Source organism: Chlamydotis macqueenii, chromosome 14, assembly GCF_036417535.1.
Source record: "Chlamydotis macqueenii isolate bChlMac1 chromosome 14, bChlMac1.mat, whole genome shotgun sequence".
Taxonomy (NCBI): domain Eukaryota; kingdom Metazoa; phylum Chordata; class Aves; order Otidiformes; family Otididae; genus Chlamydotis; species Chlamydotis macqueenii.
Window position 1 is genome coordinate 19,349,790 of NC_141569.1, and position 21,797 is coordinate 19,371,586.

At 43.4% G+C, this 21,797-nt stretch overlaps 2 protein-coding genes across 4 annotated transcripts in view; both read right to left on the bottom strand.

The window, feature by feature from the left end:
* The window catches only part of AFF4 (ALF transcription elongation factor 4), a 52,040-nt gene extending 44,444 nt beyond the window's left edge, over positions 1-7,596 (bottom strand). For 2 of the 3 annotated variants that reach the window (XM_086758591.1, XM_086758592.1), the window contains exon 1: positions 2,812-2,965. The gene's annotated coding sequence lies outside the window, so the exon portion shown is untranslated. Of the gene's footprint in view, positions 1-2,811; positions 2,966-7,236 lie in introns of those variants that run through there. The other variant, XM_086758590.1, reaches the window with a different exon arrangement.
* A 1,555-nt stretch (positions 7,597-9,151) lies between these two features.
* On the bottom strand, positions 9,152-21,343 carry ZCCHC10 (zinc finger CCHC-type containing 10). Its single transcript, XM_086758596.1, has 4 exons — positions 21,255-21,343; positions 17,949-18,110; positions 14,212-14,253; positions 9,152-11,000 (listed from the first exon to the last, which is right to left on the bottom strand). Exons 1-4 carry the CDS (start codon positions 21,293-21,295, stop codon positions 10,733-10,735), a joined length of 513 nt encoding a protein of 170 aa, XP_086614722.1. The 5' UTR covers positions 21,296-21,343; the 3' UTR covers positions 9,152-10,732.
* Positions 21,344-21,797: the final 454 nt, after the last annotated feature.

The following is a 21,797-nucleotide window of genomic DNA, read 5'->3' on the forward strand; positions in this document are numbered from 1 at the left end:
GGCTGTGCTGCTGCTCTCCGTCCCCAGCGCAAATGACAACTGGACTTACAAAAAAAAACAAAACCAAACCAAACCCAAACAAGCAAACAAAAAAAATCAACAGAAGCTATTGGGGCCAATGAGGTACATGAAGAGGACACCGTAAAAATATCTTTAAATGTCAATTCAGCATGCATCTTGCTTCACAAGGCCATAAAAGAATGCAACTTTTTTCTTAAAAGAGAGGAAACTAGATAAAAATGAAGAAAGAAAAGTCCTTTTTAGGAGATTATTAGTGATTAACAAATTTATGCTGAAGACTATTTGTCAAAACTCTCTTCTAGTAAAACGTATTTCTAGTAATTATTGGCTAAGAAGGTGACAGTACAAACTTCTTACTTGTTTTTTCCCCTCATTAAATATAATTGGTGCAGACATTTTAGCAGCAGTAATCATCGCTCCAGGAAAAAACTTTTCACCCTTTGTCTTCTAAAGGCCATCTACCCCTTAGTTTTCACCATGTTAGATTAAAGTTTTAATATGATGGTAATTTATCCTATCAGCATCAGAAGGACAAAATTAAATACAGTGGTTCCAAGTCTCCAGCAGTCAATTTAAAACAATCCAGCAAGCAGGTACAGTGGCCATACTGCTTCCTGCCTGCAGCCAGCGTGATCGCAGTAGCTGCGTACTACAAACCACATGCGAACTGGAAGGTTTAATGGTAAATCTCAAACAGACAGACAGAACCCCCCCCCACCAGCGCCTCTCCCCTAATATATAAAAACATTCTCAAAACACACACAAAAACCTATCAGTAAGCTCTTTTCCATACAGGACCATCCAGCACATCACAAAAAGACATGAGAGAGGGAAAATATCAGTCTATTTTATCTCATCTTGGCCCATCTTTACACTTCAAGGTCCCTGAAGTTACAAGAACAAAACCATACTAAGACATCTTTGTAAAATCAAGCATTTTTCAATCGCAGCAACTTCCATTAGGTTACTATTCTTACTTATGCCAAAACACAGTACAACTTGCTAAATTAAATTTCCAATGTGTTCCTCCATTAAGTCCTTTAACTCATTTCTCCATATTCAGTTTTTCTGAAATTTTCATCTTAATGACTCAATTTTTCAGATTTGGACTTTGACCAAGCAATTTTTTAATTATCTTTGAATAAGGAAATGCTTATGCTAACACTAATGGAACACCGGAAAACGAGATTGGCACATTTTGATTTTTTTTCCAGAAACTCTGGTTAGTCCTCTGCCCACAAAACACATAACTTCACACAAAACCTAAATTCACATTTTCATGTGGGTTTTTTTTTTTGTTTGATTATACTCTCGCCTATAGGGAAAACTCTCCCTCAGTTCCTCTGCAGCCAAACTACACAAAGAGAACTGTGGACTCTTATCTCTTCATCCTACTCGCTTTAATGATTTGTGCACATCAAAGCCTGATTAAAACCATTTAAGCACTGCCACCACTGAAATCTCTTTAACATCTTTTGGAAATTAAATTAAATGCAGAAAGAAACAAACAAACAAAAAAAAAAAGCATGTGAACGTACAAAGGTGTACAATTATGACCAGCTATTGAGCTTTTATAGTGATGGGAGAAGAGAAGGTGACATACATGGAAGTACGTGTTTAGTATTTTGAAGTATAATTTATATAATAATATTGCAGACAAACAATATAAATTAGTCATTTAAAAACAGACACTTGCAACAGGATTACATCAGCACTAAGGAAAGTGCATTCTACAGTTCTGACAGGGCTACACAGCCCTACAGCACAAGGGGAAAAAAGCACGGGCTAGAAGGGCCTGCTAGGGTAAATACAGCTATCACAACTCGTTTCCAGATTTTCTGATGCCAGAGGACCCGTTACACTAACATTGCCTTATATGGCTCCAGGGTGGTTGCACTTTTATCTGAGTACGTGTCTATCTATGGGTAGGTGCCTGCTACCTCGGTATCTATACGCTCTGTGCAGCCAGAAGAGCTCCAAAACATCTGCTCTGTTCTCCTCGTATTTATTTGGTGTTTATATCTGAAACATACTTCCATTTCTCGCATCACCGCCTGATCAGAGATCACGATTTGACTCTTACAGTAAAGATCCGTATGAACCCGCCACACTTCAGTGAAAAAGCAGGAAAGAGACAGTTCAATGGTGTGACATTTCAGCAGGAACCAAAGCTCTTGAGGAAAGTATCTAATATGGAGCAATTTACCTCAGTGAAATCTTAGAACCTGAGCTAAGGACAAGTTTAAACATATTTTCCTGTCTGAAGAGTACTTCTAAACTGGTTACTGGTTAGAAACACTATTTTCCCAATGCTTGGCTCTAAAAACTAAACATACTATTATTTTTTCCTTAAAATTGGAAAATGTATGTAAATAAAATGATCTACGATCCAACTACAGAGAGATATCAAGTAGTCACCTCTGTTTCCAGGAGACTACAAAGTTACAGCATACCAAAACCTGGGTGCCTGCTCATTTTAACACCATATACATTAAAGTCACAGAGTTTTCAAAGCACTAAGCTTAGGGATCCACTTTGGTTTGACACATCCTCCAACACTGCTCCCAGTCCCAGAAGAGCTACTTCCAGGAGCTTCAGGAGGGGCACACAGACTTTCAGGGCTCCCTTCTACCCCTCCATGAATAAGCCACTGAGCTTAAAAGCTGAGGAAAGTTTTCCAGTCCAGAAGACATGCCTCTTATAGCTGCTCTTGGAAACTGCAGATAAAGGGGGAAACACCAAGCCTTTGCAGGAAAATAAACACAGCGCTAACACTGCAGAGCACCGCACCGTTATTCTGGTCTGCTGTCTGCTACATCCAGTCTTTATGCCCCCAATGCAGTAACGGGAATAAATATCAAGAGACTGCTGCGCGGCCGCAGGAGTACATCTATCCACAGGGAGAGGTTTGGAATGACAGAACAGTGTGTCCTAAAAAAACATGATCATTACAGGATTATGGTATTAGTAAAAGTACACTCTATATTTGCTTAGTTATAAAACATGGGAAGCAACACATTCAAGTAAATTATCAATAAACTGTATGCCATGAATATAAACTAAGATGAACTGTACTAAAGAGAGATCAACAAAATGGGGCAGGAGCTGCCTAGTGAGGTATTGCTGGGACTGGGTACCATAGCTAAATCCAAAGAAGTGCAAGAAAACTTTCCTTAATGAGCTGTTAACAGAAGAATATTAGTTCAAGACTTCAGGGCAAGAACTTCTCTTACTCAGTGTTTGGACAGCACCAAGCAGAAGGAGATTTTTTTTTTCTTTTTTTTCTCCTGTCGGTACCTGGCACTGCTGCCAGTTAATAAACCAGGTTTTACTTTCATCAGCAAGAATTAATGAATCAAGTAAGAACAAGAGACACAACAACTGGAAGACCTACAAGCTAATGCACGTGGGGAGAAAATACAGTTCACTGCATTAGGGAAAAAACAGGTTTGAAACACAAGTTGGAGAAAGAAAGTAGTTAAGAATTTGAGAGCCTGCGGAGACGGCAGATACTAAATTAGACATAAGTGCATGAGGCAAACAACATCACAGCTACGGGGGAAACGGAATTTTGGACGGAACGTATGAAACTGGCACGGAACCAGACAAGGAAGCAAGTGTGCTAGGCTGTAGCTATGTGCTGTGCTAGACACCTCTACAGAAGTCATAGAAAACATCTGATTTTTCATTTCAGAGAGCACTGATACAATTATTCAAAATGGGAAACCTTAACTCAAAAGGAATACCTAGATCTAGTTCAAGTACCTAACAAGAATAAATGTGGAGTCCCACCAGGGAACATACACAGTAAGAGAACAGTACTACTGTAAAAACTCCGGCTGACTACACTTATGAGAAAAGCTTTCCGATGGGAAGGAACACGAGCCTGTGCAGCTGTATTTCCTAAGCAGTGACAGAACCCCTCTCATTTCACAAGCTGGAGAGCATCTTGTTAGTCATTAGTAACCGCAGAGAAAGAACAATCCTGCAAGGGAAGAATAATTGCCAGATAAGTTCTTTCATTCTTTCGTTTTGCAATTCTACAAACCCAACTTCTTATCTTTCTATTTTAACACACTTGGCAATATATTTTACATACATCTACTCCTCCTCTATGTAAGCGAAATCTGTTAAAGTTTCTGGAATCATTTCCAGACAGCCTCTCTTCACTCTACAGCCTCTCCATCTCCCCACAATTTGGGGTGTTCTTTTCTCACTACTTAGCAAACATGACATCAACATCGCTTTTTTTTCTTGAGACAGACTCCAAGATGATGTTAAAATCAAACGACAAAACAGGTGGACTCAAGTTTAGTTATTTCCTAGCCTCTGTTGAAGGTACCTGTGAGACTGTAGTCACATGCGAGAAAGGAAACATGCCTGTAGAACAAACCACATGTGAGTAACAATCTGAAATTATGTGGCCAAGAACAATTACTGCAACAGAAAAGAAACCCCAAAGTGACTAGAATCTCAAGACTACTCTTACATCCTCAGACAGGTAGGCCCCCAACACAACGCTGTGCGACTAACTTTCCTCCCAGCTCTACATAGACATTGCTGCTGGCAGAGGCGGCCTCTTGAAAGACGCTCGTACTCCTTCCACATGCCCAACAGGGGCAAAATCTCATCTCACGTCTCAACTCTCACGATTCAGCCTCGGACACGGGTATCACTGGTTAATATTTCTACCCTGAACACTGTAGATTTCTGGCGATGTGGAACAAAGAGTAGGAGTAGTAATGATTAAAAAACTCCTAAACCAAGAGGATAAGCAGGAAGGAGAGGAAGGGAGGCATCAGAAGCAGTTACGAGCAGTTATGGCAACTCATAAGCACCATCACTTGGTCACAGAGTCCTGTCTCCTTCAAAAGATGCTGCGAACTGCCCCCACAGGCAGTATCGCACAGGTTACGAATGTCTTTAGTAACATCCGACATCCAGGAGCAACCACAGTGGAAAAAGCGCAGCAGAACATCCTTGCCAGCAGCGGTGAGCTAGAAAAGGAAGGAGGAACTAGTGCGTATGCGCCAACTTATCTACCAACCGTAATGTCACGACAGATTTCTGCTGCAACTATTTATCTACAAAACCTGAACAACACAAAGTGTATGGCATTTGCAGATAAAAATACGTGGCTTCTTCTCATTAAACAGTTGGGTCATAACTGTGCAAAAGCATTTGTACATTCCAGCTTCCTAAAAAGATAACCTCGAAATCCAAGTAATATTTCACTGAAGTTCTATCATGCTTTATCAAGTTCAGATCATTATAACTGGGAAAAATGCAAAACACACAAATACGAACTACTTTTTTTTGGTTGCTGTGTGCCTTCTTGCACCAAAACCTACCCCAGGGGCTCGGTCTCGCTCTCTCAATGTTTGAGACAGGAGAAAAGTCATAAAATGAGAAGTGCAGAGACGTTTAAAGGAAATATTAGGGATCTGAAACCGTTTTGGAGACTGGAGTTGAAATTTACTGTTCTCCTTCACGATTGTTAAAAACTGTTCAACAGAGGAGAGCTTGCTCTTGCACAAAGCTGCAAATACATTGTACAGCAGTTAGGAAATCATAGAAATTAACATTGAAACATTAATAAAGCCAAGATGTTAATAATGTCAAAGAGCAACATTTTCTTTCTTGTTACTTACCAACAAGAACCACACTATTACCATTACGAGCCACTCCGTAACTCCAGGATAATACCTGTATACAGCACCTACACGACTAAGACCGTATAGATCACAGCTCGCTGAGGCAGGCTACACATCCGTAGTGCTGTGAGTTTAATAACGTTTCTCTCATTACAGGAGATAACGAAATGACAAATCAATTCTACAGCAACTCCTCCAAAGCACTTCACCGGACCTATTTCGCAATAACACCCCTGGGCTGCACAGCACTGTGCTCCAGTAACTTAGGAGAAGTATTCAGAAGTTTTAAAGAAATGTAAGGAACCAGAAATATACCCGTGAGGAGAAGCTCAGTAGCTAGAAGGGACCCGATAATAAGGTGACAAAGAGAAGCACTCGACTTGAGCAGAACAAGTTAATTTCAGAGACTACTGATGCTGAGTAAGTGCCCGTTCAGCTCGCACAGAGGCAAGTGGGAGGTCTGACTGACATCAGAGGAATCGTGAACATTCAGAACCACCAGAGTCTTCCTAAGTAAAGGATCAAACAAGACCGTCACAAGCTGAGGAGATGGGCTTGTGAAACAGAAGGGCCCGCACCTGCAAAGTGTAACTCTCTTTTCACTAGAACAGCTTCTGTTTGGGGCTGTATTTGAGACACAGGTATAAGCACTCTCAGTTTCCTCCCAAAATGAAGTTAACCACTTTCTCATTTCAAGAAGTAAATGAGAGACACAGCAACTGAAAGCTCTACGATCTGTATTACATGTTTCAACGCTTTCTCGCTTTGTTTTAGTAATTGGAAAAAGGAAAAAGAACCCACTTGTCAGCCCAGGTTCCAGAAACATTCAGCGATCGCTACCTCGATGACGAAGTATAACACAACCCTCACCAGGGGTGATGCTTTACGTAACACCCATCCACTCACACACCAGGAGGGTGTGATTGCGTGTCAGTAACCCCGAGAGCCTCCCTGCTCCTGACCTTCGGCAGCACCTACCCCAAGCCATTTCGGAGGACCACCGCAGCACCCAGCCCTGCCCGCTCCATCCCCAGAGCGGCTCAGGGCCTAAAACGCAGAGAGCAAAGAGGAAGGAACAAAGCCCTGACGTCAATTGCTGGAGAAGGATTAAACCCCAGAGTTAAGAGAGGGGAATACCTCAGCCCCAGCAGCACCAAGAACTATACCAAAGGTCTGTTTTAAGGGGGGGCCAGCCCGGTTTTGCTGTCCCGTGAGAGCGACACGGCAGGCCAGTGGTGCCCGGGCACGTAACCGCTCCCGCCGTGTCACTCGCCATCCTCCCTGTGCGGGGAAACACCGCGCTGTGAAGCGCGAAGGATGCGGCACGAAACGGGCGATCCCCAAGCATCCGGAACCGCAGCCCGGCGGGGCGGGACGCTGGCACGGAGAGCCGGGAAAGGGCCGGCTCCGGGCCGGGGAAGTTCCCGAGAAGTGAGTCGGGGGAGGGGACGCCGGCCGCTACCGATATCGTGCCGTTCCCCGCGGCGGTGCGGGTCTCGCCGGGAGGACCTGTCCCCGCGGCGCGCCCCCCGGTGCGCCCCCACCCCCGGCCGCGTCTCACCTCCGTTCGCCGCTCCGCTAGGCCCGGATCATTTCCTGGCTGCCGCCACCGGCCCGCCGAGCGGGGAGGAGGAGGGGGGCGGGAGGGAGGGAGGGGAAGAAAAGGCCCAAGGGAGCGGGGGCGCCGCCGCCGAGTCACTAACCGACCGCCCGGGGAGCGCAGGGTCAGGCCCGGCCCCCGGCGGGGGACGAGGCCCGGGGGAGGGGGAGCGGCTCACAGGCGGGAGGCGGCGGCGGCAGCTCCCCAGGGGTCCCGCCGCTCCATCGCGGGACGGGGCCGGGCTGGCGGTGAGGAGAGGTCGGGGAGAGCCGGCGACGTCAGCCTGGGCAGCCCTCGGCCCCTCGCCCGGCTCCGGCCTGCCTCCCTCCCTCCCTCCGCCCGTCCGGCCGGGCCGCGGCTCCTCCCGCAGCCGGGCACTCGCACTTCCCGGCAGCCCCCGCGCCGCCGCAGCCCCGCCGCCGCTCACGTGACCCGCCGTCGTGGGAGGGACGCCGCCAACACGTGACTTCCCCGCGGGGCGGGGCTGGGCCCCTCCCCACTCCTCCCGCCGCTAGCGTCACGTGGTGGGGCGGGGCTGCCGCACGCTCCGCCCCCTGGCGGCGGCGGCGGGCGGCGCCGGTGATGGCGGCCCAAAGCCGGTCCCCGCCTGGCAGCTGCTCGGTTCAACAGCGGCCCGGGCCCCTCCGTTCGCACTGCTTCTCCTCGACAGGTGAGGCCCCTTCTGGGGCTGGCTTTGTACCAGACCGCGCCCATTGCTTCCCTTCAATGAGCAGTGGCAGCGTCACCGGTAACGAGGGATAAAAATCAAGGCAGTTCAGAGCTACACAGGTAACTGCTTAGGAAATATAACAAACTTCCACTGGGTAGGTTTAAAAAAATATAGATCTTTTATAGTTAATGGAGAGCTGTGGAAGACTGTAATTAATGAAATACCTTTCTTGTTGAAAAAAAATAAAATTGCATCAGAGCATCCAGTAAGGTATCGGGATGTGATCTAGTGAAAGACGAACTGGTGAGGCTCTGGACAGGCTGGTGGGTTTTGCTCTGTAAAATAAGAACATGTAGAGACAAAGTAAACAGAAAAGGCAATTTAAAAAAAAAAAACCAAACTTTTTTTAAAATCTGGTTGGTCTCAGATTAGTCAGTGTTTGGCCATACCAGATACACAGTGAAAGCAGCAAGCCGTGTCTTTGAGCCTCCACTCACGAGCCAACAGCGACCAGAAATTAAATTAAGGCCTCCTTCGTATCACCCGTAATTAAGCTACCTTATCCTAGCTCCTGCTGACAGAACCTAACATACACCAGCGTTTCCTGTTGCCTTTGTGAGTGAACTCACTTTGCCTGCCTGCAGACACCAAACGTAAGCAGGTGTATGAAGAGACCAACCCCCTGAGGTCAACTAGCTTTAGTTTAGGAGTTCTCCGACAACCTTAAACTTCCCTTTTCTTGGCAGAGAATACTTCTCCCCAGGAAGTTGTCTATTTGTGCAAGGCAACGCACTTCTGACAAAGCCATCTGCACACAAATGTTGGCAGCAAAGAAGCGAACGTACAAGATGGTTCTGACAGGATGGCAAAGGTAGCTGAGCCAACTGAACCAAAGCCTAAGTTCCTCATAGCATGGGACCTCCACCCGGACGGGCTGCAGACCCCTCTTCCAGCAGCCTCCCTCCGAGGAAGGGGTCACCGTCAGCAACCTCACCACCCCACCCGCTTCAGTTATCACCCATGGCTCGCTGGAACTGCTGGGATGGCCTGAACCCTGCGCCATGAGACACCCTACATTCCAATGGGCTTCCACACACACGCTTAACTACTGTGTCACTTACACCTGGATTTGCAGTAAGCATGAACTTAGCAACTACTGTTTAATAATTTATTAACTTTTCCCATTAAATGGTACATTCACTCAAGAAGACTTAAACAATTCTCTGGTAGTTTTATTTACAATCTGCAGAGTGTTCTGTAAAACACAGTAAAGATTACAGACTAAGACACACAACATACATATTTTCAAACATTTAAATAAGCACAGTTTATTCAAAGGTAATTCTACACACTACTTTTCCCATAAAAATATAAAAAATAGTTTAGTTACTATACTTTACCTAAACCAAGATATTTAGGAATTCTTCCACATGTGATGCCTCCTCCTCAAAAAAGGGCACTCAAACAGTAAGAAATTTAGGAGACTGCATCACAAATTAAAATACTAATGCCAACTGCTTCAATCCACCAAAAGAACAAATAACTTTCAATGTGCAACCAGCACTAATTGCTCTGCAGTATGTTTGGGTTTTGCTTTTGTTGGTTTTTTTTTTTTTGCACTAACTTGCTTCTCCCATGCCAGATTTTCACAGACACGTACATACAATTACATAAAAACAACGGACCGATTATACTGCAGACTCTAATGCCAGTCACCATGTGCCCAACAACACAGATCTGTAATCTTGCATTACACAACGATTTTTTTTGCAAAAATATCAAAAGGGAAGAACTTTCCTTTGGGACCTCTATTTAAAAACGACTCCTTTTCTTACCGAGCATCCAGTGAAAATAGCCTTTTTCCTTTCTCCTTGAAAATAGCGCCCATTTTTGTTTGTTACTACTTCTCTGGTTTTACTGACCATACTTTGCATGGAAAGCTAACGGAGCTCTGAAAAACACCCACTGAAGCCCTTCTCTCTCTAGGATACATTTAATTTACAAAAAAAAGGCACAAAGATGAAACTCCTAAGCAGCATCAGTCATAATTCTTCCACTGTGCACTGCTCCTCTTTCTTACACAGACACTGCTGCAAGAGACACTGTCTCTGAAAACACTACAAATGAGCTCAGGAAACAGGCGAGTTGAAAAGGCTAAAGCCCCTGTACATCACAAGTAGTATACTGACCGTTAACAACTGAACACCATTTAAAGTTCTAGGCTACAGTTAAGACTCGACCTGGAAGCGTCAGGAAAAGCCGTCAGAAAAAAAAGCCCAGCAGCATATAATACATCTGTGAACAGTGAGATGGAAGGCCCTCTGTGTGCAACATTGTGCATTCAGTTTCAACAATGACAGAGCTCTACAGCCAGCAGTGTAAAACTTTCGCTTCTCATAGTTTAGAGGATTTTCTAAATGTAAAGTGAAGCTGTCATAAACAGAGTAGTAGCATGTGATGCACAGCATGGTCTGCACTAAAAAGCTTTTGCTTTCCAGCATGTAAACATCCAGGTTACTGGACCTTAGCTCATATAAACAAATCTGATGATAGACTTCTGAACTAAAAAAGTAAAGTTTTCCATAAAAGGATAAACCACAAAAATACTCTTTCAGCAAGTCTCACGTGCCATTTAATACCTTTCATGTCCTATGAACAACTATGCAAAACATTTAGAAAGTTTTAGCAGTAGAAATGTTGACCAGTTAAACTGTTTGGCAGCCACGTGCTCAAAGCATCTCTGAAGAGGGTTATCATTCACTAAACAACAGTTCAGACTGTACCACACTATTTCTTCTTCTTTTTCTTTGGTGGCTCGTCATCAGAACTACTGTCTGTGCTGCTGCTGCTACTGCTGGAGGAACTAGAATCCGATTCGAACTCTGAAGAAGAGGAAGTACTACTCGAGGATGAAGAAGATGAGGAAGTAGAGGAGCTCTCATCACTGTCACTATCATCATCAGAAGAGGAGGTAGAAGAATCTTCACTGTCAGATGAGGAATCACTAGCTGAACTGGCACTGCTACTACTGCTGGAACTGGTCACGCTTTTAGATCTGAAAGAACACAAATACACGGATGAGAACAAGGCTGCTAGAGACAGCACTCATTACACAGTGTTCCTTATACTGTGTTGTAATTCAAAGACCAGTTATTTGGTCTGAAAATTTCCAGGTCTGACAAGCTAAGACAAATTCCCATGCCACCCCCTCCTGCTCCTTTTCCAATTCTGAAGGAATGCATTTTGGCCATTTGAGCAGAGTGACACCACGTACACGAAGTAAGCCAAAACGGGAGTTCAGAAAAAGGTTCAGGTTGAAAGCTGGCAAGGATCTTGTTCACAGTTGCGATGAGTGTCTTTACTGACTTGGCTAAATAAAACAACACAGCTGGAGAAATACCAATGTCCTGCACTACTAAAGTCTCAGGGAAAAATTAACAGTTTCCTAGCATACCACTGTAGTAAGGAGTGAAATTTTGGCAATGTAAAAGTCAGTGGAAGTTTCATCAGTGATTTCACAAATGTTAGAATTGTACTCAACGGAAACTGTTCTTAGATTACTCCTGGCAAAAGAACCCACATTACTTGCCACTACAGGATGCTTATGTTTTCAGGGTGGAGGAGAAGGGGTGGGCAAGGGTGGGGGGGAATCAAAGATAAAGACAGAATCATGAACACAGCAAATTGGATTTCTGCATCCTCGGCATTTTTTTTTTTTTTTTCCATTTTGAGCCCTTACTGAGACTGCTGTTCTCAAGATCAAGGTCTCTGATTAAGGCAGTATGAATTCAAATAAGGTACAATTAAATTCTCCCATAGATCTTTCTCCAAACAAAGTGTAAAGGTACTAATTCGCTCCACTTCCTGCCAAGTTAACCAAAAAGCATGCAAAAATGCTAGATATAATAATGCAGAATCTTCTTTCCATTAGAAAATTAATGTAGTATCAGAGGGTTTGGTTAAGTACAACTCAGGAAATGCCTATGTTAAGGCTATTAGAGAAGGAATAATGTTTTTTCATCATATCAGCCATGGTCACGTCGGCTGACAAAGCCAGACGCATGTACTAAGCTCTGAACCACTGAAGTTTTTATAATACATCTGTAATCTGTTACCTCTGTGTGTGCAGACACAATGCTGTTTATTAAATATTAACGCATAAGGGCTGGTTAAATACAGGCTTACTGTTGGTGGAAAACAAAAAAAAAAGGGACCAGTAGTTTAAATCTAAGCAGTTTCATTAGATATGCAAACCCATTTATATGGGCAGGAATCAGTGAGAGGATCCCCTGAACGACAACTGTGACTGAACTTTCATTTCCTAATCACCTCTCCCAGAACCCACAGAAGCAGTCCATAGACCTCCAGTATTTACCTTGTAATCTGAAACCTACTCACAGAAACATCAACACTTAATACTGCTCCTCCTAGAGGAAAGCAATAGCCAGACCTACGCGAGGAGAAACAAGCAGATACTTGTTTTCAGGTGATGAAATATGTGGCCTGTTGGTAGTTACAGAAGGAGGATGGAGATGGAAGCAAATAAAATTCACTACTTCACCTTCTCCTAATTAGGTAATGTGACAAGCCAGATGCTGTAGATCAGTAGATCTACTACACCAAAGTACAAAATTTCTCCAGCAGACAAGCATTAATGCTCCTCAAAACAAGTTCATAAATGTTAACATCTTGTATGATTCCCTGCACCAATCGTGGAATAACTGCTGCATTTTGTAACACATGCTATCACCCCTCTCAGACTTTTTGTCCTTTCTAATTCCGTTGCAATCATCTAACAACCCCAGGTGATTTTAAACATGCTACTTAAATCTAATCTACAATTTCGGGCACAATCACAACTGGGTGCCTGCAGGAGCAAGTGAATTAAGACATGATTTTACCCTTCAAACAGGCAGATTTATGTGACCCAAGCATGAAGTGGTCTTTCAATTAATAACCCAAGTACGCCGCATGGGAAGATTGAAGCCAACAGGCACCCAGGAGGCAGCTCTGTGTCACCTGAGGTCACAAGATTCTACAACAGCTGTTTCGCCTGTTCTCGTTTTTCTGGTTAAGCCTGTAGCTTACTTATTGCTGTTTATATCGAAACAAACATTCACTATGTAAAAGGTTAGTGCTCACTACTGCCAGAACTCTAACTCTTGCCTTTTTTTTTTTTTTTAAATCTGGAACTTACATAGTCAATGGTAACACTTTGCTGAGTTTTTCACATTTAATTCTTCCTGCATCATAATAAAAATATAAATAGCAAACAATCTGGAAAGGAATTTATATTGATGGATTCAGTGCTTGCATAAAAACAAGATAACGATTCAAACCTAGAAGAATGTTAAAATTTTAAGGAAAAAGTGACCAAACCACCCCCTCCCCAATAAATCCTTTTGCTCTTTTCATTTTTGCATTGGTTTAGACCTCAAATACTCTGAAAATCATTATGCCAAGCGGAAGACCGTGGCATATAAGAAAGCTGAGGAAGCAAGAGGTCTGAACGACATTGTTTAGAAATCAGTTAATTTATGATCTCACTAGTCCTAAGTAACTCCAACAATAAATGGACACTACTGAGAAAGGAGCCTTTGATAAAACACGTTCTGAGCATAGAAGACAAACACTCACCAAGAAGCATTCCAATAAAGGCACATTCCACACAACAGGCTAAAATAAAAGCGTGTTTTAAAAAACTGCTGTGGCTTATTTAATGACTGCCACACAAAGCAAAATGCCGAGTCTTTAAAAATATTCCTAAAACTGTTTTTAGAAGATCAGATTTAGAGGCAGAGGACTGTCAACTAAATGTGAAGAGGTAATGAGGCTATAACCGTACAGACATCCCCCATAAGTAAAACTCGTAACACGATTAGCAGTATTACAGTCAGGATTCTATCTGTTCCTGAAAGGAATTTGCTAATAAAGACAGAAGTGAATTCCCAAGCAAACATTACTGCAAAGTGAGGTAGAAATAATGCCAAGAGAAAGAGTTCTTGGCTCAAGTTAGTACTTGGAGAAAGGGCAATCAGTAGGGAGAAAAGCAGAGTACAAAGAATTTAGAGGTTTTGGACAGGGAGGAGTAGAAATTCTCCAAATGTCTGTCACACCAATGCCTGTAACAGGCTAATAGCAGTAAAATCAAAACTGTATTTGCCATGTTGGCTTTCCCCACACACCCCTTCCAAATTGCCTGCCGCAATACCCAGTGCAAGATCACACACAAACAGCTGCACAGTTTGCCATCGTTCCCCACATACCTTTTTTTCTTGGTCTTCCTTTCTGCAGTACTTTCTCCAGTGCTAATTCAGGGGAGGAAAAAACAATGGCTTTGATTAATGCAGTAGGAAAATTAAATAAATAGCAGCACAGTGGAGCTGAGTTTAAAACTAGAAAACTGGTATCCCACTGGCAGAGAGCCACACCGCCCAAAGTTAATTTGGCATCTATTTTCAGTCACTATTCAAACCAGAAGAACAACAATATCCTCAAATCAGGAAAGGAAAAAAAAAATTCACCTCTAATTTTCTATGTTAAGTATGCTTTATTCTTCTTTACTCTTTTCTTCATATTATGCAGACAACATTTTGGGATGGGAAAAACAGAGGAGATAAAGATACAAAAAAAGTTCTGCATAATCATATTCAGCATTAACTGAATTCATTAAGACAAAGGGTAAAACACTGAATTACTCCATAGCTTTCACCATGGGTTTTTTTTTTTTCAAGTACAAAAAGACACAAAACAATCTATTTATATTGATGCTTTCTACCTATTTGTCTTTCAGATTACCATGTATTCACACACTCACAGGAAGTTGTAGAGGTAAATGACACAGGAGAAAGTTTCTTTTAACAAAACACTAAGATTAAAAAAAAAACAAAACAAAAAAACAAAACTAGTCTTCACTTCTAGATTTTTTTTATTTTATTTTTTCAGTCAAATATAACAGTCACTTGCTAAACTCAATCAGTTGGAGATACACAGCACATAATTCAACCTGGAATGTACATGTGATTAAAGTAGTCCCTCGTCATATACTTAGAACACGCTCAGTGTGCCACTGACATACGAGGATGTTGTACGTTCTCTCTATGATTCTATGAACCAGGATACCTTTTCCTCTGCTGAAACCTATTATTGGATCTTGCATACACAGAAATAAAAGTAAAAACTGCAAATACATTTCATTTAGAAATTAGACAGCAGTATGTGTTGATAAAGACTCCGGAAAAGAGTAGAAAGAAGAAATCATTAAATGTAAACTACACTGTATTTCAATAAAGTACTCAATGCCATTTGTAGGCCAGAAAAATGACATTTCCAATTTATTTTCATATGTATGGTGTGAAAATATTATAATTGCACAGAAGAGTTTTCCACACTCCCCACAGTCTCCTATGGGCAAGAGGAAGATTCATTGATCTTCAAATTTCAAGCTATGATCCCTCCTGTATTGCTGAGTGTTGTCAATATTTATATTAGTAAGGCCTTATACCCTTACTACAGGTAACCAGGCGTTTCACAGGTATGAGAAGTCACTGTGAGTCAACAGAATTAGATCCCAAAGCACCTTTCAGAAGACAGGACCTAATTCAGCACGGAGTAACCCTGGCTGCTGTGCGCAGTCTATGCCTCCCTCTAGCGTTTAACATATGGACAAGTATAGGGGTTCACTGCGCTACGGAACCACACAACTGGGAGGGCTCAGGCCCCTGCAGATCAAACACATCTTTTTCAGGACACTTGGTCGTCTTCCCCGTGGCACCACGCTGTCTTCAGAACCATAAATAAGACTCAGACATCCTGGTTTTGGTTCAACGCAGTACCATCACTGAGGAATAAGGGTTTTCTCACCTTTCCTCCCCTCCCAACTCCTACTCTAGGACAGGCAAGCAGTGGGCTTTACTGGCGCCAGTAAGCAAAACCTCCGTAATGTCCATCAAAATCGTGGGGTCAACACTGGGCAAACAGAAGCATCCTGGAACAACTGCTGAAAGGAGTTAGTGCTGAGAAATCTCATATGTGGTTGTCAAAAAGTAAATATTAACCTTATTAGACTATGTTTGTCTTCTGGTTAATGATTCCTTATTAGATCTTCAAAGATGATGACACAAATACTCAGAAGCAGATCTGTAGGAAACAACTTCTCTGCAGACAAAAAATCACCTTCCAGAGCAAGCTATGCAAAAAGTAGAAGTGCGACCTAAGAAGCTGTTCTTTCCATGAAGAATAAGCTCCATCCTTGAAAGCGTAACATTGGCATCTAAGGAACTGGATGCCTCATGACACAGTTAAGGAGCTTCTGAGAGCTTATGATTATATAACGGGTGTGAATCCAGCCCAATTTAACCAGGATTAAAAACTGTTCCTGTTTAAGGATTACTTCGTCTTCCTTTTACAAGATGACTTTTCACACCACATACCCCTCGCACTGTGGACTGTTAGACTTACAGCTCAAAAATCTCTGTTCATGACAGACGCTGCACAGACCTGTAACTCCTCCATACACCGACTCAGGCACAATGGCTAGGCAACAAGCAGTTTCACCCTCAGTTCACTATCCTCCAATGTTAACCTGCAGAATTCAGCAGAAACAGGGCAGGAAAGGAACAAGGAAATAATCTGAGTCTTAAACTCGGTCTTTGTCTCAGAAGTGTTGAGTCTCTGAAGAACTCTTCCAAACTGTCTCCAAAGGGAGCAAGTTTTAGAGCCTAAGCACTCCTGATTTCTGATCTACAGTACTGGGGATTACAATTGCTTCAGAATTACTCATTGGATCAAAATTAATTTCAAAAATCAAATATTTTATGTCACTCATAGCCCAAGCTAATTAGCTTCCACTTAAGTCAGTACTTCAGTGGAGGCATGGTGCTGCCTCCACCGAAACAGCTGACAAAGTCAAATCAGACTCTGCCACAGGTTACCTCCCATTTTCTTTCCCCATTAAGATAACAGAGCAATAGGTGTGAGCGCTTCCATAACTCACATCCTGGCAGCACTAATGACCTACAGCCAACGTGCTGAGCTGCAAGTGGCAGTGACAGAGGGTATGTTTCCAAATCCTCAACAATTTTAGCTGCGATGGCTGTAAGGGATACCTGTCCCGCAGTGGAGCTGAGGCGACAGCTCTCCAGCTACTGTAACTAAATCTGAGCTGCAATGGCAGAACAGAGATCCTCATACATAGGAATTTCACGGAAAACTACTGTGCTGTTATTTTTCTTTGTCATCTGAAGTTGCTTCTTAAAACAATTATTAAACTTGGGGAAGCATTAAAGTCTACTCACAGAGCAAAGTGGAAAGGAAATCACATTACACAAATGCAGAATTTTGCTTAGATTTTTCTGTTTAGCTGCAGGTATCTTTCACTTTCTGAAATGTCAAAAAGGGAAATAATTACGCAATTCAGCAAGATGTTTTTACTTTATGCTTGAGAGTTAAAAGCACCTGACAATCCAACTCTCATTCACCTGTTCAACCATTACAGCTCATAACGAGCAATCTACAGGAGCTGTGCTGGCACAGATCCACTGTCAGGTCATATACAGACCAGGTTTTAACTGCACAGCCTAACAGCAAACCTAAACAGAAGATTTACTTATTTGTTATAAATACATCTACAGTCTTCACACCAACTGCTTGTACTAGCACATAAACGTATGAAACCAAGTAACCAAGGAATTCAGGAAACAGTATTCCATTACAAAAAAAAAGGCTCCAACAATTTTAACTTAGTGCACTTTTTCTGTTCCAGACAGACCAAAAAACTTTTAAGTTATTTCAGATAAGCAGGTGTTCATGAACAATGTTTTAATGTGTAGGACCTAAGTGTACATATTCCACCCGACATACAAAGCAGCTCTAGTATTAAGCAAGCATCATGCAGCCTGGAAGAAAAGATGACAGAAAATGCTCTAGGACACCATCTTCCCCACCCACATACAAAATTACCTTTTCATTAATAAACTAAGCATTTTCATTCTGCCAGTCTTACCTTTGTTGCAGTAAGAGTTGCTTTTCTTTTTCTTTAAGAATTTTCGCTAATTGAGCTGTCCTCGAAGGTCTGTGCAGGTATTTTCTCTTCCCTGTACATTCATACGTCCAATGTCCAAACTCTAAACATTTCTGACATCTTACATGCTGCTTGTTTGCCTCCCTATAAAAATGCAGAATTGCTTAAGTGACTGATTCCAAGTCTGTTCTACTTATTGAAAAAAAAACATTGTGGTCATTTTTCAACAGTCAGATTCTTAACAGCACACGTAGTTATGATTACACCAGACATCATGGGTACCTTAGCTATTATACATCTTAAATCAGGACAAGAACAGTAACATCAGACACATCAGAGTTTATTAAAACATTCTCATATCAACTATTTATGAAAGAGAACAAAGAGAGACTTTTCCCCTATTCCAGAGCTCCAGCTTAAGTTGCCTTCTGCTAAAGCACCAAATGCTGAATGACTGACAACTGTCAACGTACTCGACTGCACCTGAATTCCACTTCCAGTTTCGTACCAGCCCCTGGCTAGCCTACCTTGCTGTCTCTCTCCACTCTTAAGATTCCATAATTTCCCACTCCTTTTAGATATTGTAAACAACTTTAAGCATTTTAAAAAATGCTACTAGGACCATTCTCTGTCAGTGAACAAAGATCACATTTTGATCAACCTAATTGGCACAGCTTTCAGCCTTACAGGAGATAACTGTACAAGTTGTTGGGAATGCTCACACCACATACAGTTCGAAACTATCCAATAATTACACACCATTCTAGTTTGCTTCAGATACATAACTGATATTATGTTTGAGAACACTGTTAGCAAAAAGCAGGTGGCTTCATTTCCAAATCCCAGAATTTAACACTCGAGTACCAAACTGCCAAATTCGCACAAACAGCCTAGGACTATGAGCAAGAAAAGCTACAACCAGGAGCATCTCTGTTTATCTGCATTTTCATAAGATTCATTAAAGCCTGGCAGAAGGTTTATCATAAGACCAATCAGATTCTTGCTCACTTGTGCAATGTAAATCAAGCAAGACTTCACTTACTGCTCTGTACCATCCAAATACCTGGAGTATTTAGTGAGCATTTTACATTCAGATTTCAGTTTCCACATTGTGGTAAAATTCTTTGATTATTTTTAGAAGCCAGTTAAGGGAGAAAATTCCTGTTTTCATACTCTAGCTCTCACACCACTATTCTCAAGCTTTGCAAAAGCTGTTTTGCTATCTTCTTACGGACACCCTCCTCCTTTACAAATAAGGAAACTCACACAGCGGTCAAGTGTCTCACTCAAGGTCAGAATCACAAACTAGTTTTAGAGCCAGGACTGAAATCAGAACTTCGTAGCTCCCATACAGTTCACTGCAACTACTTTAACTTATTTCCACCTTCTATCATTTTTTTCCAAACACCAAAATTCTAATTTTTCAAGGCCAGCCTATCTAGGCTATGTGAAATTAACAGCCCTGGCTTAACTAGGAGGAGAGTCCTAGACAGTTTGTTTAGTACTCAAGAAAGCATAAAGCGACAGACCAGGACTGCCATTTTTCTCTCAAAAGGAGTGCTGCGTGTCAGTGCAAGGTATGAATTGCTTCTCCTCCAACTGCAGCCATCACTTTTTGTGACAGTTCTGCTGTATCTTGAAGGGAATCTTGTTCTGAACATCCACCACTTTTTCCATGCAAAGGGTATTTGGCTTCGCAGTCTAGCCTTAGATATAGCGATCTGAATCAGCACCAGAAAACTAATTAAACTTGCAACCTACACAGCACAGTTAACTCATGGCTTGAACAGGAAACAGGACATCTAGTAATTAACAAAAATCCCACCAGTGTCTTTGGTTTGCTTTATCTTGCAATGTCTAACAGTGACATATAAGCAAAATGAGGATACTCCCTCCTCTCTTCATCAACATAGAAAAACATTGACTTTTTTTTTGCCCTGTATCTCAAACTAGCCCAGTCCAGTCTCCACAGGAACAGAGTGCAAGTTTAAAGCAATAACAACATAACTCAGTATTTCCAGGGTTTTAGTACTACTCACATGGCCGTGCTATGCAAACTAAAGCGATGTGGCCAAGCCCTAGAGGCAATATAAGTAATTACCAGGAAAACAGAGCTAAATAGCTCAGCAACTACAGACCTATAAATACCATGTCAGCACTAACGAATATGAACTCTAATGAAAAGCATGAGACCGAAGGAAACTTTTAACAGGGATTAATGACCACAACCTACAAGCAAAGGCTGGCAGATGTACCATTCAATATATACCCATCAGCACATTGAGACGTAACAAGAAATGCAAAAAACCATTCCTTGACTCATAAAAAAAAAATGCAACTTAAAAGAGGAAGTATTCCATGAGTACTTTGAAATTCCAAGTTACTTTTCATTGGAAAATAAGAAAGAGATTGTACTGAACAATAATAAAGGAAACAGAACGCAGAAGTCATCAGTACTCTATCCAACTCTTATGATCAGTCAAAAAAACCAAACACACTCCAAAAACTGAAACACAAGAAATACATTATTCTAAAGAAAGGGGAAAAAAAAAATCCCAAACCAACCAACAAATGAAATGCCAATCCAAACAATACATGACAGTGGAACACAGGCATTTGCTGTACTTAACATAAGCAAAAAAAGTTGGCTTTTCCTCATTTCAGCGTTCGGCAATCAGATCCCTTCGGCACTGAGAGAACTACTTGAACGCACTATCCATATCTGAGCAAAGGTCGCTTGTTTGGTGTGTGTCGTCCCCCCCCCCCCCCACACTTCTAGAGAACTATAAGTTTTCTAAATACATCATAATATGAACCTAGAACTTCTTTTTCAGTCTGACAGTCTGAAGTCTGTGACGAAGACCGGTAAACGCCTGCACCACAAGACGTTACACGCTTCACCGGGAGCCACGGCATGCCGACACCTGCAGCCTTTCCCCGGCGTTAACGCCAAACGCCAAAGTTTGGAGACTTTCCCTCCTTTTCCATAGCCCTGCCTTCGCTCTCGCCGTTTCACTGCAACAACGCCACCAACCGGGGCACCCCAGCCGTACTTCCGAGCGATCTCCCTTCAGACGAGCAGCACTTTGCCTGGACACCGAGCCCCCGCGAGCAGAGCGCCCGGCCCCCCCAGCGCGGGAGGGCCCTGCCCTGGCCCCGCTCCGCCGGGGGCCCGCAACCCCCTCCCCGCAACCGCCTGCCTCAGGGCGCTGCCCCGCCTGGCCTGTGGAACCGCCCCCGCCCCCGCTCCTCCGCGGTCCCCTCCCGGCCCGCCCCGGCCGCACTCACGCCTGTCTCCGAGCGATGAGGCGGTGCATGGGAGTCGCCATCTTAGCGGCCCGGCCGGGAAGTGAGGCGCTGCGCCGCGCTGCATGCCGGGCCGTGCGTGCCGCCACCGCCGCCTCCTCCCATTGGCGGAACGCGCGGCAGCCACAGGGAGGAGCTCGTCCTGCCGCGGGAGGGGCCGCGCCGGGAGCGCCCCGCCTCCCGCCTCCTCCCGCCGCCCCCCGCCGCGTCATGGCGCCGGCGGGGTGTCAGGCCTCTGACGGCGCCCGGCCCTCCCTTTCCACCTCGCCCAGCCCGGTCCCCGCCGTCCCCGCAGCGCTCGGTCGCCACGGCGGAACTCCCAGCCTCTGCCGGGCCTCAGGCAGTTCTCCGCGGCCAGCCTCCCGTCCTGTCAGGGCCTACCCGCTGCCTCTGTCTCCCTCCAGTCAAAGTCTTTCAAGAACCTGCCTCTCACTTACAAACTTCTAATTTTTGTCGTTTTTAAATTCCTGGAAGCTGCAGCGGAACCGGCTGTAGCTGAGACAGCCCATCTCTGACTGCGGCTGG

Bases quoted from the DNA above. Each gene is read 5' to 3' on its own strand.
- ZCCHC10 (XM_086758596.1), bottom strand. From the start codon at position 21,295: ATGGCGACTCCCATGCACCGCCTCATCGCTCGGAGACAGGC. The intron at 18,111-21,254 runs GTGAGTGCGGCC...GCATTTTTATAG, and splicing joins CTCATCGCTCGGAGACAGGC to GGAGGCAAACAAGCAGCATG. The intron at 11,001-14,211 runs GTATGTGGGGAA...GTGTTCTTTCAG, and splicing joins AGGAAGACCAAGAAAAAAAG to ATCTAAAAGCGTGACCAGTT.